Source organism: Pezoporus wallicus, unplaced genomic scaffold (assembly GCF_028554395.1).
Source record: "Pezoporus wallicus isolate ANWC-B61680 ecotype Strahan unplaced genomic scaffold, APGP_CSIRO_Pwel_v1 contig_7113, whole genome shotgun sequence".
In the NCBI taxonomy this organism is placed as follows: domain Eukaryota; kingdom Metazoa; phylum Chordata; class Aves; order Psittaciformes; family Psittacidae; genus Pezoporus; species Pezoporus wallicus.
The window spans coordinates 541470-558124 of record NW_026642076.1 but is presented as its reverse complement, the minus strand read 5'-3'; the positions used below and the strand labels follow the sequence as shown (position 1 = coordinate 558124).

General features: G+C 42.4%; 2 protein-coding genes across 3 annotated transcripts in view; one reads left to right on the top strand and one right to left on the bottom strand.

Moving 5' to 3' along the window:
* GTF2F2 (general transcription factor IIF subunit 2) overlaps positions 1–16655 on the top strand; it is a 96988-nt gene that overhangs the window by 24895 nt on the left and 55438 nt on the right. The window lies entirely within an intron of this gene.
* On the bottom strand, positions 14273–15686 carry KCTD4 (potassium channel tetramerization domain containing 4). The gene has a single exon (XM_057426929.1). It carries the CDS (start codon positions 15503–15505, stop codon positions 14732–14734), a length of 774 nt encoding a protein of 257 aa, XP_057282912.1. The 5' UTR covers positions 15506–15686; the 3' UTR covers positions 14273–14731.

Below are 16655 nucleotides of genomic sequence, written 5' to 3'. Positions count from 1 at the left end.
ATATACTGGTTATAATAAATATGGTGGAGAAACAGGGAAGGTGCACTGGTAGAACAGCAAAAAGGATATGGATTTAATGTAGGTCAACACTAACTGGAGTTAAATTTTTTAAGAACTTGCCTTTGTGTGGCCTTCGTGTTCTTAAATACTGGCTATTTATTTTAGTATACTGTAGGAATATTCTAACATTTATATTTGCCTGAGTGGCACTGATGTATGCATTGTCATGCAGCCTCTATCCTGAGAACAGTCCCCAATATAAATCAGTGGGAGTCAATCCCAGAAACCTGTGCTGTCCGTTAGTGATGTCTATGTCCAGCTTGTCGAAGTACTGTACTAAGCAGAAGTGTGCTGTTGGCTCATATCAGAGTTCTTGGTCTTCCCTTCTGGCTCTTGAGAGATCCCATGAATTTCAGCTGTGCCTGGCATCACAGATCATGACTCCGCAAATGGGTTTGTGTTTGTCTTCTGTGAGCTGATTATCGCAGCTCACCCACCTGCTAGTATGATCACATCCGATGGGTTCAGACCTTTGTAGTATTGCAAATTAGAACCTTGAGTGATGGATCAAAGGGGCAGAGGGAGATCAAATGCTTGCTGCATTGGCCCGTGCAAAGCTGGCATGTAGCTGATGTAAAACTAGCAGGAGGCATTTTTAAAGTAAATAAAAAGGTGGTTCTGCATTCAGGATATAATTGAGCTATTGAATTCTTTGCCACAAGATGTGGATGTGTAGGTGGTATTTGCTAAAGGCTTACGTGACTGACCTTAGGGAAATCAAAGAAAATCCGTGAAAGGGTACTAAGCTTGAGAGGACATCTGATTTAAGAGATCCCAATCCACAAAAGCCTAGTGAACACTGGGATGCGTACCCAGTGGAAGAATCATACATGGCTGCGCTGTCCTTAGGCTTCTTCATAGATAATTTGCTTTTGGCCACTTTGCTGGAGTCATGATGCTGAGCAAAGCAGACCTTTAGTCTGATCCAGTACTGTTACTCTCAGGCTCTGCTTCCCTCTGTTACACAGCTTGCATCAGGGATAGTTGAAGTATCTTTTTTTAACCATGGAAGTAACTTTTTGAGAGGGAAGGCAATGAAGGCAAAGAGCAACTCTTCTAATGTTGTGTGTATTCATTTTCTTCTGCCTTTGCTAGCTGCAGCTGCGAGAGCACTGGAGGCTTTAGCACAGTTGACTTGAGCTTTCTGTATGCTTGAGTATGGAAACAATCTACCAGAGCTCATTTTGTGTTCTTCCTCAGTTATAAGGCTTTTCCAGCCCCAGCATCATGCCAACGGCCATGGTGATAACAGGAGCTGGAATGGTGTGTAGCTGTGCCACAGCAAATTGTCTTACTCATGGAGATTGTCTTAGGGATTTCTGTATGCTGTGAGTAAACTCTAAAGTCATCATCTGTGCTTGGCAGAAAAGTCATACAGAGATGGACTTTTATCATCATGTGAGAACGTATAAAAGAGACTGCATGTTAGATTTCTGCCCTATTGGGAAAGAACATTATTTGCTGTTCATTTTAGAAAATGTTTTGGAAGTACCACAAGACCTGGCAATACTGCAGGCCTTAGATAAAGTTAGTATTGATAACACTCTTAACCCACGAGTACCTTTTTCTCTCTTTAGCTGATTCTTACCAGCTTGGCTTCCAGGCTCCTCTGAAATTACCAGTTTCAGCACTGATAAAATGTACTACTTTGTCTCTAATACTTGCCAAAGGCTTTATTTAAGTAGTAGAGAGGTAATAAATGATTGGGTTTGGTGTTAGAGTTGCTTCTGTTTACATTTTTTTAATGCTTAGCCTGTTCATTGCTAGTTTGTTTGCTTAATTTTTCTTCCTAATTAAAAGAGTCTGTACCCACCTCTGACCTGTGCTTTTTTTCCTTTATCTGTTCACTATGGTACAACATCAAGAGCCTCCTTTGAGACAACAAGCAGCTTTCTGTGGAGCTGTGACAGTAGATCTGTAGCTCAATGTTTTCTATTAACAATTTTTTAAAAATGGGAATTTCTCTGACTTCTGCTGCAAAAAAGAAAATTGTCTTTCTGAAACCTGACATACGAGAAGCCAAAAGAGAATTTTATATTATTTATTTTCTTAATTTGTTTTAATGTAGTGCTTTCAGGATAATTAGATGTTACTTGTGTTATACACCCGCAGTGTTGCACTGTGTTGGCATCTGCCTTCTCCATGTCGTGGTTTAAACCCTAGCCAGGCAGCTTGTTCACTCCCAGTGAGTGGTGAAGGCCTGGAAGCAATCGAGGGCCCCCCCCCCCCACCCTGGGGCTCTCCCCTTCCCCGCTCCGGAGGAACGGGGAGGAGGATCGAAAGAGTGCAACTCCCATGGGTTGAGACAAGAACAGTCCAGCAACCAATGTACAACACAAATCACCACCGCTACCACCAACGACAACAATGATAAGGGAAAATAACAAGGGAAGAGAATACGATACCACCGGCCAAGAAGCGAGTCCCACCCGGAAGCCCGTGTCCTCCCAGTTACCCCCCACCCCGGCCATGACGTGCTGTGGTATGGAATACCTCTTTGGCTAGCCTGGGTCAGGTGTCCTGTCTCTGCTTCCTCACAGCTTCCCCTCCTCCCTGGCAGAGCATGAGCCTCACAAAGTCCTTGGTCAGGGTAAACATCACTTAGCAACAACCGAAAACATCGGTATCACCAGCACTGTTCCCAGGCTGGAAGTCAAAACACAGTGCTACACCAGCTACCAAGAAGGAGAAACATGACTGCTACTGCTGAACCCAGGACATTATCCACCCCTTATTCCATACCATTCACGTCATGCTCAGATCCCACATTTTCAATACACCATCGCTCTCCCACATATATACATCCATATACACACAGACCAAGAGAAAAAAAATCATTTTCTTAGTACATGGACCAATCCCTATAATACTGCCAAGTCCATTCGGTCCATGATGTCAGGTTCCATCTCTTGTAACAATCTTTCAGGGCAGGAAAGGCTGTGTGCAGTATTGGATCGTTGCCTGCTGATGCTGGTCGTTTCTTTACTGTGGAACTCATCTGGTTCTATCAAAGTCCATTCTCTGTTGGGATGATGGTTGGAGGAAAGTCAGGGCTATTCACTGGTGACCTGGAGACATCTAGTTGATGGGCTATAAAAGTATTACACAGCAGGCAACAGCATACAATTAAGTTCATTGGCTGTTTTCCCCTAAAATCAAAACCCCTTGAGGTATACATCAGACTTCCCCATCTTCCCGCATTACCCACCAAGTATATCCAGGTCCCTGAGCAAAAGCAATCCCACGAGTGGGTTTACATTTACCTGAAGCAGGAATAACCCAGACTGTCTTCCCCAGCAAATTCTTCATATGCACCACGGGAACTTTGTCCCCCTCTACAATATATAAAAGTTCTGACTGGGCTGGGCCAGCCCTGTTGACAGGTGCTCTGGTGTTGACCAACCAGGTGGCCTTTGATAAGTGTGTATCCCAATGCTTGAAAGTTCCCCCACCCATTGCTCTCAGTGTATTTTTTAACAGCCCATTGTACCGTTCGATTTTCCCAGAGGCTGGTGCATGGTAGGGGATGTGATATACCCACTCAATGCCATGCTCTTTGGCCCAAATATCTATAAGGTTATTCCGGAAATGAGTCCCATTGTCTGACTCAATTCTCTCTGGGGTGCCGTGTCACCACAAAATATGTTTCTCAAGGCCCAGGATAGTGTTCCGGGCAGTGGCATGGGGCACAGCGTATGTTTCCAGCCACCCGGTGGTTGCTTCCACCATGGTAAGCACATGGCGCTTGTCTTGGCGGGTTGTCGGCAGTGTGATATAGTCAATCTGCCAGGCCTCCCCATATTTATACTTCAGCCATCGTCCTCCATACCAAAGAGGCTTTAACCGCTTGGCTTGTTTAATTGCAGCACATGTTTCACACTCATGAATAACCTGGGCAATAGTGTCCATTGTTAAGTCCACCTCTCGATCACGGGACCATCTGTATGTTGCATCTCTGCCCTGATGGCCTGAAGTGTCATGGGCCCACCGGGCCAAAAATAATTCACCTTTATGTTGCCAATCTAAGTCCATCCGAGCCACTTCAATCTTAGCCGCTTTATCCACTTGTTGGTTGTTCTGGTGTTCCTCAGTGGCCCGACTCTTGGGTACATGGGCATCTACATGACGTACCTTCACCACCAGGTTCTGCACCCGGGCAGCAATATCTTTCCACAGTGCAGCAGCCCAGATGGGTTTACCTCTGCGTTGCCAGTTGCTCTGCTTCCATTGCTTCAACCACCCCCACAGGGCATTTGCCACCATCCATGAGTCAGTATAGAGATAAAGTACTGGCCACTTTTCTCGTTCAGCAATGTCCAGGGCCAGCTGGATGGCTTTCACCTTGGCAAATTGACTCGATTCACCCTCTCCTTCAGCAGTTTCTGCAACTTGTCGTCCAGGACTCCATACAGCTGCCTTCCAGCTGCTTCCTACAGCTGCCTACCCATCAGTAAACAAGGCATACTGCTTTTCACTTTCTGACAGTTTATTATATGGTGGGGCCTCTTCAGCACGCATCACCTCCTCCTCTGGTGACATTCCGAAATCTTTGCCCTCTGGCCAGTCCCTGATGACTTCTAGAATGCCTGGACGACTGGGATTTCCTATTCGAGTTCGTTGTGTAATTAGTGCAGCCCATTTACTCCATGTAGCATCAGTTGCATGATGTGTAGAGGAGACCCTGCCTTTGAACATCCAGCCCAGCACGGGCAACCGGGGTGCCAGGAGGAGCTGTGCTTCAGTGCCAATCACTTCCGAAGCAGCTCGAACCCCTTTATAGGCTGCCAGTATCTCTTTCTCAGTTGGGGTATAGCTGGCCTCAGATCCTTTGTATCCCCGACTCCAAAAGCCAAAGGGTCGACCTCGAGTCTCCCCTGGAGCTTTCTGCCAGAGGCTCCAGGTAGGACCGTTCTCCCCAGCTGCAGTGTACAGTACATTTTTTACATCTAGCCCGGTCCGGACAGGTCCAAGGGCTACTGCGTGAACTATCTCGCATTTAATTTGCTCAAAGGCTTGTTGCTGCTCAGGGCCCCATTTAAAATCATTCTTCTTCCGGGTCACATGATAGAGAGGGCTTACAATCGAACTGTAATTTGGGATGTGCATTCTCCAGAACCCCACTGCACCCAAGAAAGCTTGCGTTTCTTTCTTATTAGTTGGTGGAGACATTGCTGTTATCTTGTTGATCACATCTGTGGGGATCTGTCTACGTCCATCTTGCCATTTTATTCCCCAAAATTGAATCTCCTGTGCAGGTCCCTTGACCTTACTCCGTTTTATGGCAAAACCGGCTTTCAGCAGGATTTGGATTATTTTTCTCCCTTTCTGAAAGACTTCTTCGGCTGTATCGCCCCACACAATAATGTCATCAATGTATTGCAGGTGTTCTGGAGCTTGCCCCTGTTCCAGTGCAGTCTGGATCAGTCCATGGCAAATGGTAGGGCTGTGTTTCCACCCCTGGGGCAGTCGGTTCCAAGTGAACTGGACACCCCTCCAAGTAAAAGCAAACTGTGGCCTGCACTCTGCTGCCAAAGGAATTGAGAAAAATGCATTGGCAGTATCAATCGTGGCATACCACTTGGCTGCCTTTGACTCTAGTTCATACTGAAGTTCTAGCATGTCCGGTACGGCAGCACTCAATGGTGGTGTGACTTCATTCAGGCTACGATAGTCTACTGTTAGTCTCCATTCTCCATTAGACTTTCACACTGGCCATATGGGGCTATTGAAGGGTGAGCGGGTCCTGCTGATCACCCCCTGACTCTCCAGTCTACGGATCAGCTGATGGATGGGAATCAGGGAGTCTCGGTTGGTGCGATATTGCCGCCGGTGCACTGTTGTGATCGCAATTGGCACTTGTTGTTCTTCGACTTTCAGGAACCCCACAACGAAAGGATCCTCTGAGAGACCAGGCAAGGTGGACAGCTGCTCACTTTCCTCAGTCTCCAAAGCAGCAATACCAAAAGCCCATCGGTACCCTTTTGGGTCTCTGAAGTACCCTCTTTTGAGGTAGTCTATGCCGAGGATGCATGGAGCCTCAGGACTAGTCACAATAGGGTGCTTTTGCCATTCCCTCCTAGTCAGGCTCATTTCAGCCTCCAGCACAGTCAACTCTTGGGATCCTCCTGTTACTCCAGAAATATAGATGGGTTCCACCCCTTGACAGCTTGATGGCATCAGGGTACACTGTGCACCGGTATCTACTAGAGCCTTATACTTCTGTGGGACTGATGTGCCAGGCCATCTGATCCACACAGTCCAGTAAATCCGATTGTCCCCTACCTCCACCTGGCTGGAGGCAGGGCCCCTCTAATGGTCGTCACAGCGTTGGACACTTAAGTCATGGTGAAAGGGATTATTCTTTGTTATCACAGGAGCTGGAGTAAAATCAGCTCTTCCACTCCATCTGGGAACCTGCTCACCAGAGACTGAAGCCATAGCTCTCATGGGATGATCAGTCTTGGCCCTTGCTCCCCTCTTCAATTCACTCACCCATTCCTCCAAAGCTGAAGTAGGTTTTCCATCCCACTTTGTCATGTCTTCTCCGTGATCCAGCAGGTAAAACCATAGGGTAGCCTGTGGCGTATACCTCCTTTATCTTCTCTCTTGAACAATAGGACGCCTTTTGTTAATAGCTGAGACGTGTGTTGGTACATGTGAGGAGCTGGATAAATCAGATAGATCGTCCCTCAATTGTTCGAGGTCCTGGGGCAGTTTTTCCACAACTGAGATGATGGAAGGGGTGAGATTGTCTTCGAACTCTCAGAGTTTATGAACCATTTCATCCACTGTTAGTGGTACTACGTCATTCCAGGTTACTGTTGCCAATGAATGGGCATATGATGATGGTGCATTCCGTGTAAGTTTTCGCCACATGTGTCGTGTGCATTCAACTTCATCTGGATCTATGGGTATATCCTCGTTATTTGCCTTGATGTGATAGATCATCTCTACGATGGCCGATTCCCTCAGAGACTGGATGCCTTTGCCTATAGTAGTCCACTTGGCCGAACGACTCATAACATCGTCCTTTTATGGAAACCTTTCTTTCACAGCTGCCAAGAGCCGCCTCCAAAGGCTGAGGGACGTTTTCTCTCTTGCAATTGCTTTGTTAATTCCCCCTTCTCTAGCAAGTGATCCCAGCTACTTGGCTTCTGTACCTTCTAGTTCGTGACCATCGGCCCCATTGTCCCAGCATCGGAGTAACCAGGTGATGATGTGCTCCCCTGGTTGACGGGTAAAATCTTTTCACATATTCCATAGCTCAGTTGAGGTTCGAGGTCGAGAAGTTACCTCTTTTTCTTCTTCGTCATGTGATGACTGGGAGGGTAAAAGGATGTCTCCTTCACAGGTTGAGCACCTGAGAAGGAGAAAAAATATGTGTAATTGCTAAGCACTCCTATTATATACCTCCCAAAGTATAAAGATGGTGACCACACTGGGAACATAAGCCAGATCAGTTTCATGATCAATGATTCTATTGTATTACAAGTCATTACCATAAAGTACAATGAGACAAAAACCTTAGCCCAAGCCCCACACTTGAAAAACACTAATACAGCAAATACCAGATGGAAGTAAGGTATGATATATTGAAACTGTGAGATCAAGAGGAACAACCTTGAGAGCCAATAAATCAGCATTGTGACGAGTGACTATTAATCTGGTCAGATCTGTTGTTATCTCAACCCCATCTCTGCTTCCTCACAGCTTCCCCTCCTCCCTGGCAGAGCATGAGCCTCACAAAGTCCTTGGTCAGGGTAAACATCACTTAGCAACAACCAAAAACATCGGTATCACCAGCACTGTTCCCAGGCTAGAAGTCAAAACACAGTGCTGCACCAGCTACCATGAAGGAGAAACACGACTGCTACTGCTGAACCCAGGACGCTCCATAAACCCAAGGCCCTCAGGTGGCGGTTATTGACACAGAGTTCCTCCGCCTTCCTCGTCATCATCTCACAGTGCTCAGATATTGTAGACTCTCTCCCCACACTGCTTCCTCCCCATCCTTGCTGCTTGGGGAATCCAGCCCTGCAAGCTTCTCTGAGTATAAGGCCCACAGCTTTAGGAAGACCCTTGGATCCTCATCTTCCTGGGGCATTTCTGTAGCAAGAACGCTTGGGCTTTTAAATCTCAATTCTCAGCTCTCTGGTGTGCTTCTGTGGCTGGTGAAGTGCCACCCCTTTACAGAAGACATCGAATCTCCCTTCAGGTGATGTAAGCAAGAAAGCCTGCCACCTCTTTTTGGCCCAGTTTTCCACATCTGGAACAAAGCTGCTGTTGAAGGCTTGGGTTGGGGTGGTGTCAAAAGGCAAAAAATGATGCATCCTAGGAAAGAGTAGAGATCTAATTTTTCAGGTAACTGAGATAAAACCATAGAATGGTTTGGGTTGGAAGGGACCTTAAGGATCATTGATTTCCAGCCCCCCTGCCACGGACAGGGACACCTTCCACTAGCCCAGGTTGCTCAAAGCCCTGTCCAACCTGGCCTTGAGCATTGCCAGGAATGGAGCAGCCACAATTCCTCTGAGCAAGCTGTGTCCCAGTCTATCACCACCTCACAGTGAAGAATTTCTTCCTTATATCTAATCTAAATCTATTCTTTTTCAGTTTAAAGCATTCTCAGTTAAAGCCTAACCCTTGTCCCGTCACTACATGCCCTTGTAAAAAGTCCCTCTCCAGATTTCTTGTAGGTCCCTATATAATAAAAATATGTATATACAATAGCATATTTACATATATTAATAAATATGTATGTAGCAATATAAAATATTATCTATGGTATGTAATTTATATTTACATAATATTTATATATAATATGTATAATGCTTTAGGTGGAACTAGTGGAATCACCCTTTACTGTCCACAAAGCTGGTGGGTTCACGAACTCTCTGTAAACCAAGGTCCTGTCCCCCAAAGTCATTTATGTTTCACCAGTGAACAAGGCAATACCATAGTCATTTTTAATGTTATCAGAAGTTTACATACCTTCAGGATGGCTAAATTTATAACAGTCATCATCTAACTACTTGGTTTTGAAACCTTAACATGTTGAGCTTGCATGTCATTGTGTGCTAATAGTGTTTTAAATGAGTAGCTGCTGTGTACAGCTGTAATTATTGTACCCGCTTTGTGAATGATTTTGTGTCTGAAGTCAAAGAGCAGTATTCTCTTCTGAAGCTTAAAATGAACAAGTGTGGCATTAAGTGATAATGGCAATGATGTTGAACTGTTACCAGCAGAGATGGAAACAGCTTTTTGGGAGACTGTTGCTTTAGCTGTGTGTGGTACTCCTACTAAACACATTTTTAGGAAAAGACATCCACTGTCTAGTTCCACAGGATATTATGCAATTTCCCTCAGAAAGAAAGAGAGCTGTGCTTTCTTTTCCCGAGTGCTTGCTCATCTGCATTCTTCAGGTGTCATCATACATCTCCCTCCTACTTTCCCCAGTCCTTGCTGTGCTGCTTGTTTTCTGGCATTTTATTGCGAATGATGATGGTTTATAGCAGCAGTGTTCTGCAACGGTGTTCTTTGTGATATACCAGCACAGAGGACTTGGAGAACGTCTATTTCAAAAGTAATTGAAACCCATAATGTTCATTTTCTGATCTTAAGTTTCTTGTGCCATATCGATGGCTTTTGTCTCAACCTTGTGAATTACGCAAGCCTATCTCTTCATATGAAAACACCTTCAGGTTTATAACTAGTAGTCTCTTCCCTGTCAATAGTAATTTCTGTCCTTTGTTGCAGGACAGGAGACAAAATAAGGGTTAGGCAATAATTATTTATCAAAGATGAAACAGTTCTAGCTGAAGAAAATAATACTTATTTTGTCATAGACCCAAGTTAACTTGTCCCCTTCGTCCCCAAGCCTGATTCATAAGTCAGCAGAATCAGGGCAACATGACACTTCTACCCAAATAAATTCATGGATGAGGCACTGCCATTATTAAATTGTAGTATTTGTTGCCTGCCGTTATTCTGCTTGTATACTAATGGGGAGAGGAGGAGGAAGATCATTTTCTTCAGCTGTTCTCATCTTACTGAATAGAAACCTTGTAATGCTTGTAAGAGGTGAAAATAACAGTACCACTGATTGCTGCAAATGATGATGTAATTTTTTTCCCCTTTAAGATCTAGAAAAATATTACCTACTGTAGAAAAGAAGTGACCAATTGCCACTTATACAGTCGTATTAAGTACAAATGTAAAAAGGCAATTAAAAATAAGACATGAGTGAAAATGTCAATAACGCAATTATGACGCTGTGAAACACTGGTCAGTGGGTGAGCAGGTACTGAAGGTGTAGCTGGAGCTATAATTTGACCTTGTGCAGCCTGCATGTTTCACAGCATCAGTGCTACCTCCAGAAACCACATCTGGCTCTAGAAGTCATTGGGCAGTAAATGGCTGGAGACTGAGGAAGTACTTCAAGGGAATATCTTATATATTTTTTTTTCCTGGGTTTATCTTCTTACCTAGGCATCCCTAACAAAGCACAGTAACGTGTCTAGTGAAAGGGAGAGGTATGGTGAAAGAAAAGTGAAAAGTAGTTGTATGGTGGGGTAGAGGGAAACAAGATAAGGGGAAGGATGTGAGGGTCAAAGGATCAGAAATGGTGGTTCTACTCAGAGATGTGGGGGATCAGGGCATGGAAACAGTTCACAGTCACCAGGGGACGCTGGGCTAGACAGACCTTAGTCTGATGTAGTGCATCAACTCTTAGGTTTTGTCCTTATGTAGAAATAAACCAAATAGTTGGTACCTACGCCAGCGTACTGCCAAGTGTGATAGAAGAGCAGCTGACTTCTCCTCCACTGATGGAAAAGGTGGGTTTCCAAGTGTGGGTGTTTTGGTCAGTTTGTCATTTACCTGTATTTTTTCAAGGAATTCATAGGGGCAAGGATATTCTTTTTGTACTGCATGGGGGTCAGTCCTGCCTTCAGCTCCCTCTGTTCTTTCTGCTTGGTGGCTCCTTTTCTCAACCAAGAAAATGGTCAGGGAAGCAAGTGGAGCTGCCCAAGCCTGGGAGCAGGTTAAAGTGCCTCCTTGGGGAAGGGGAAGGAATTTTTTATTGAAGATCATCAGAGAAATTATGGAAATTGTCATTCCTTGCTGATACTTGTAGGACTCTTCTGCTAGGTTCATTGTGATCCAAGTCTTAATGAGAGAAGGAAGAATAGAAGTACTTTGTATGCACATCATATTTGAAGTAAAGTTGTTCCGATAACTGTTAGTATTTCTGACTTAAGCACTTGGCTGTGAACTGTTCTTATTGTCATAGTATTAGTGCCTTTTTCTGATACACCCTACAATGGTGGAACACAAATAGCCACCTGAGTGACTGAACATATGCAAAGTATATTTATGTTATATTTAGTATATTTACAGAGTAAAAAGCAAATGTTATTCATAGTATGGAGGTTTTATGTGGTCATTTTGGTCATACATGAAAGCAAGACACCTCCGTGCCCTGGTTTGAAAAACTGCTGAAGTTTTTAGCTAGCTTGAAGTGGTATGGTGTGATTCATCATGGTTGTGGCTTTGTTCAGTGTGAACAGGGAAGAGAATGATTTTTTTTTACCCCTATTTTCCTTCTGTTTCTGCTGTGTGAATCAAACAGCAGAGTGAGGTGCCTTTGATCAGGGATGGCATGTAAAACTCTCAAACCCTGACACTTGTAGAAATGTATGAGTGCTCATGAAAATGGGAAGACAAGATTGAAGTTAGTGTTACAGCAGATGACTTTACCTGTGTGCCATAGATGTCAGGGTTATTCACACAGAAATAAAAAAAAATATATCAGTGAAAAGTACTTTAAGGTAATGAATCATTCAGTTTTAAGTAACAAAAATAAAACAACACAGGAATTTATTTTTACTAATGCTTAGAAAACACTGTAACATGGAACAATTACAAGTACATTTTTCACTTGGGGAAAAAAAAATGGTATCAAGTTCTCTTTCTTTTTCATAGGCTTAAGAAGGAAGCCGGTTCTCTGAGCCAAAGCCTGGCAAATAAAGATTTTCCCGTAAATCGTTGGAGAATAGCTATAGAATATTCTTAAAAGATGTTTCAGATTGTTTGAATTTTACCTGCAATTATGAGCTTGTGAATAGCTTATATTCCAAAAGCGTTTTCTACAATAAATGCAGTACAATCAAATTCTCTACTGCTTTTTCATGAGTTAAGAGAGGAAATACCGGTAATGCTTTCGGATACTAAAGTGCTAACAGTTCCTTGATGTTTGCCATCCTAAGAGCCCAACTGAAAGGCAGGCAACCACAATATATTTAACTTAACATGTATTACTTATTTGAAAAAAACCCTGATTTTTGCAATTTTTTTTTTGTACTTTTCAACTGTAATGATCTTTTAAATCTCAATCAAAGATCCGTTAAAAGTGAAAGTGATAACCAAAAGTGTTTAAGTGAAAATGGATGATTTGACATCCTAGGAGCAACAGCCTCCTCCAGACATTGTGCTTCTGCAGGCTGTGTACTTGACAGCGCTGGGAACATGCTTCTTTAAAACTTGCAAATAACTTATGGACCTCTTTTAGATTGTCTTGCCACTTTTTTTCTTGCTTATGTAGACAGTTGTGTCCACAAAGGGCTTTTCATGTTAATTGTTCCACGTTATAGTGTTTCTATCTCTTGACGTAGAAAATCAGCAGGATTTTGGATTTCTTTAAGGGAATTTTCACATTTACTTTTCACAGAATTCCCACAGATTCTTGTATGTACAAGGTTAGTGGTTAATAAGGAATTTTTTGAAGATACCAATTTGAAAATAACTTGCAGGAAGCAAAGGAGGGGGGCTGACACATGGTGATGGTGTATGTGAAGAACTGTATTTTACTATGTCTTTTGTTTGTAGGTAGTTAATGAAATAGAACAAACTCAGAGAAGTTTTGGGATACATGAACAGCTCTAGAGCTCATATGCTTGAAATGTGGAGATTTTTAAACAGTTCAGTTTGAAAAAGTTCTACTTGGAACCACATCTTTTATTGTCTGTAACATGGGGACTGCATAGAAAAGTTTGTTGTTTCTAAACAGTGGGTTCATTCTGATGGAGTATTCTGGAAAGGATTTCTCCATTTGATAAAATCATATTGTAATGTTTCGGTCACTGCTGCCTGGTCTGGAGATACACTGTCCCTCTCTCAATTCATCTCTGTAAGGGACCTAGTTAATGACACGCATTAAATGTTACAAGTGAAATAGTATTTAATGTTGAAGGATAAGCAGACTTTGCATTTACATTCCCAGTCACTACTACTAAGGGTGGATTTGTTCCCCCTAAAAGCTGAAATGAAACTGTTCTCAGCCTATTTTGTGTTAGCTATTTTCCTCGGTTGTCACTTCTTGCATGGAGTGTACTGCATTTTGTTGACATTCTTACTATGTCATTTATTTCTATAAAAGTTGATGTTTTGGGAAAGTTGGGGAACTGGTTGGTTTTTTTTTTCTTTTATAAAATTTCACTTGAATTTTGAGTTCATATGAGCTGGAATAACAGTTGGATTCAGTGATGAACAAAGCTTAAATTTAGAGTTAGTGCAGCTTCTTTCTGCCTCTTGTGATGATTTTTCAGTCTGCTTTTGCAGAGTGGCTGGTTTGTAACACTTGCAGTTAAATTAGATATAGTTGTTTCATAGAAGATAGTAAAGCTTTGTTTGAAATATAAATGAAAAGATTTGATAAATAGTGGAGATGGGGAGAAAGAAGGTACTTATTCTGTTACTTAGAGTGTAATGCCAGCAGGTGGTCTATTGAAAGCTAGTAGTACTATTTGCTTTTAGTAAGCCATTGTGGAAAGCAAGGGGTCTGTTACTCGACTGTCCGCACAAGCACAAGTGATTGGTAGGAAATAGTGACTTCAGCAGTATAGGATGTCATTACTGGAAACCTGTTACATGAAACTTTATGTCAAATATTTTTATTAGACATTTGAGATGTATATATAATTATAAAATTTAACATTCTGTGCAGATTCAACTCATTTCCAGTAATAGAATGAATTCCCCCCTCCTTACATTATTTTGTTGGTTTACATGCTTTGGCAATTTTTATTAATGTAATAACACAGCCGTAAGTTTAGTTTTAAGTGAATTGAGAAATCATTTAACTTTAAAATCAAGTTGGTTAATCTTAAACCCTTTTTTGCAAATTCAGTACAATAGATTAGCATAAAGACTAATGAACATTTAAAATAATTTATTCCAGTTAAAATCCACTCTGAATTTGTTGTAAGCAAAACATATTTTAAGCCTGCTTATTATATGAAAATGCTTTCACTACTTGCTGTTCAGCAGAGCAGTTAGGTGTATGCATGTTAATCACCCAAGTACACAAAGATTCAGCTAGAGACTGGTTGAAAGACAGCATCCAGAAAACATGTATTACAAACAGCATAAAGCATTCAGTCTGTGTTTACAATGTTTAGCAGATAATTTTATTAAAGTCAGACATAACATTTTCTTTCAGCTTAAGTAAGCCAGAGATGGATGTCATTGTGAGATTTACATACCATTAGCTCACAGCAATTGATCAGCAGCCAGCTCTGTGGTACAAGGCTAGTTAGATATATTATCGTGATGCCAGGAGGCTGCAGGTCACGGAGGCTTACTGGCTGCATGCTCGTTTCCTTTGGTTTTGTGATTACTTGATAAAATGAAGTGCATCGCTGTGAACAATTGACCCTTTCGAACAATCCAGACTGGTCAGCAATCTGAATCCACATTTTAAAGCTGTCATTATAGCCTCAAACTTAAGAGTTTCCAGGGTGCAGACAAAGGTGTTGTCCTCCTTCAGTACCAGCCGTGTACCGTTCTCAGACTTTATGAAGTACTTGAATTGAATAATATTTGAAGATACAGAAAACTCCTCTGGAAATCCATCCAGCCTGCTTTTGGACACCAGTACAATTCTGGATTTTATTTTTGCAATGAAATCAGGAGCATTACAAAAGATTCTAAGTCCTTGTGAACGGTCGTGGCTGTCAGTTATTTCCAGGAAAGTAGTCTCCCGAGATGCTAGCTGTTCCTTCTCCCACTTTGATTTCACTGCATCCGAGAGTACCTTAAGCTGGAAAAAATCCGCTTCTTGTGCCAAAAGTTGATTTTCTCGAAATCCTTCTGGTAGAAGAAGTTCTCCATTTCGTAGGAAGTTGAGAATGTGTCTGAAAAGGAGTCCATCTCTGTCTATGAAGTAATGACCATCTGCATCAAACGGGCACATTATTTTACCATTTATGATCCCTTCCAGAAAAGAATCTGGATACTTGGTTAGTGTCTGTTTTTGTGTGATGTATAGATAGCCACCAACATTCAGAGTAATCAGAGACGTTTTATAGTCCTTGTCTTGCTCAGAGCCTTCGGAGTTGCTGTGTTTTTCTTCGCATTCATTTTCTCTTCTGCTTATTTTTCTCTCCATTATCAAAGCAAGGACAAAAAGCCAGCTATCTTGCTTTGTTCTTGTCAGCTTGAAAAAAGAATTTTTTTTTCTTTTTAAAAAAGCACCTTTATTAAGCTCCGGCACGATGTTGGAATGGAAATGCTGCTAGCATTGCTCCGACTGTCAGCTCAGCTTTGCAGTAGGTGGCGTATCAGCTGTGTATGCAGGGAGATATCAGGAATATGACTGTAAAGGAGAATTTGCATTTAACTATATAAGGGACGAATGATATCACAACTGTTTGTCTCTCTCTTTCTTTAAGAAGTTCACATAGTCTCAGGGGTTATTCACAGAAATGCACACTACTATTCTAAATGGCACCTTATTTTTAATATTTAAGATACATTTGTAGTATTAGCTGGCCAAATCATCTTTAGTACTTGCAGTGTTAAACAGATAGCTTCATTTATGTTTCAAAGGTTTTAATTTTCACAAAGCCTCTTTTCACATTTGTTTTGGTCCTGATTACAGTACCTGATGCATACAGCAGGACAGTATGTAAAGGAGAGGTGTCCCTGTCTGTAGAAGGGCGGGGGGGGTCATCTATGAAGTGCATGGACATACATATTCCTCCTTTATCAGACATGTGCTCAGTGGTAAGATTTTTTCACAGAAAATACTCTGGAAGTTATGCTGAGGACTTGTTGGTCTGACTGGTTTAAGTTTGTAGTGAAATCTTCCATTTGCAGTCGATGGGAGTATCTGCACCAGCAAAGAACTGCAGCCTGATGAGGTTGTGCTTTATCCTTCTCTGTGCCATAGATAAAAATTGGTTTAGAGAGGGATTTACTCTTTATATTGGTGATGTTTTTTAAGTCACCAAGGCTATCTAGCATCAGTTTGTTCTTTCTCAATAGAAATAACTCAGCTGCCCTGCGGAACAAAGGGTTAGTGTGCCTGAAGATAGCTTTGAACATCAGATAACATTAGAGCTTAGCAACACTTGGTACAGGGAGGGGGGAAACATCGGCAGAGCACGCTTGAATCAAATTGCTGTTTTCTCTCCATGATCTGTGCTCTGAGCTTACTCTCTGCCTCTTGGAACAAGGTTTCCTTTAAACATTTGCAGCTTGGAGCAGGAAAGGGAAAGCTCCTTGCACATCTCTGTGTGCTTCCTTGTGGAGGGGGC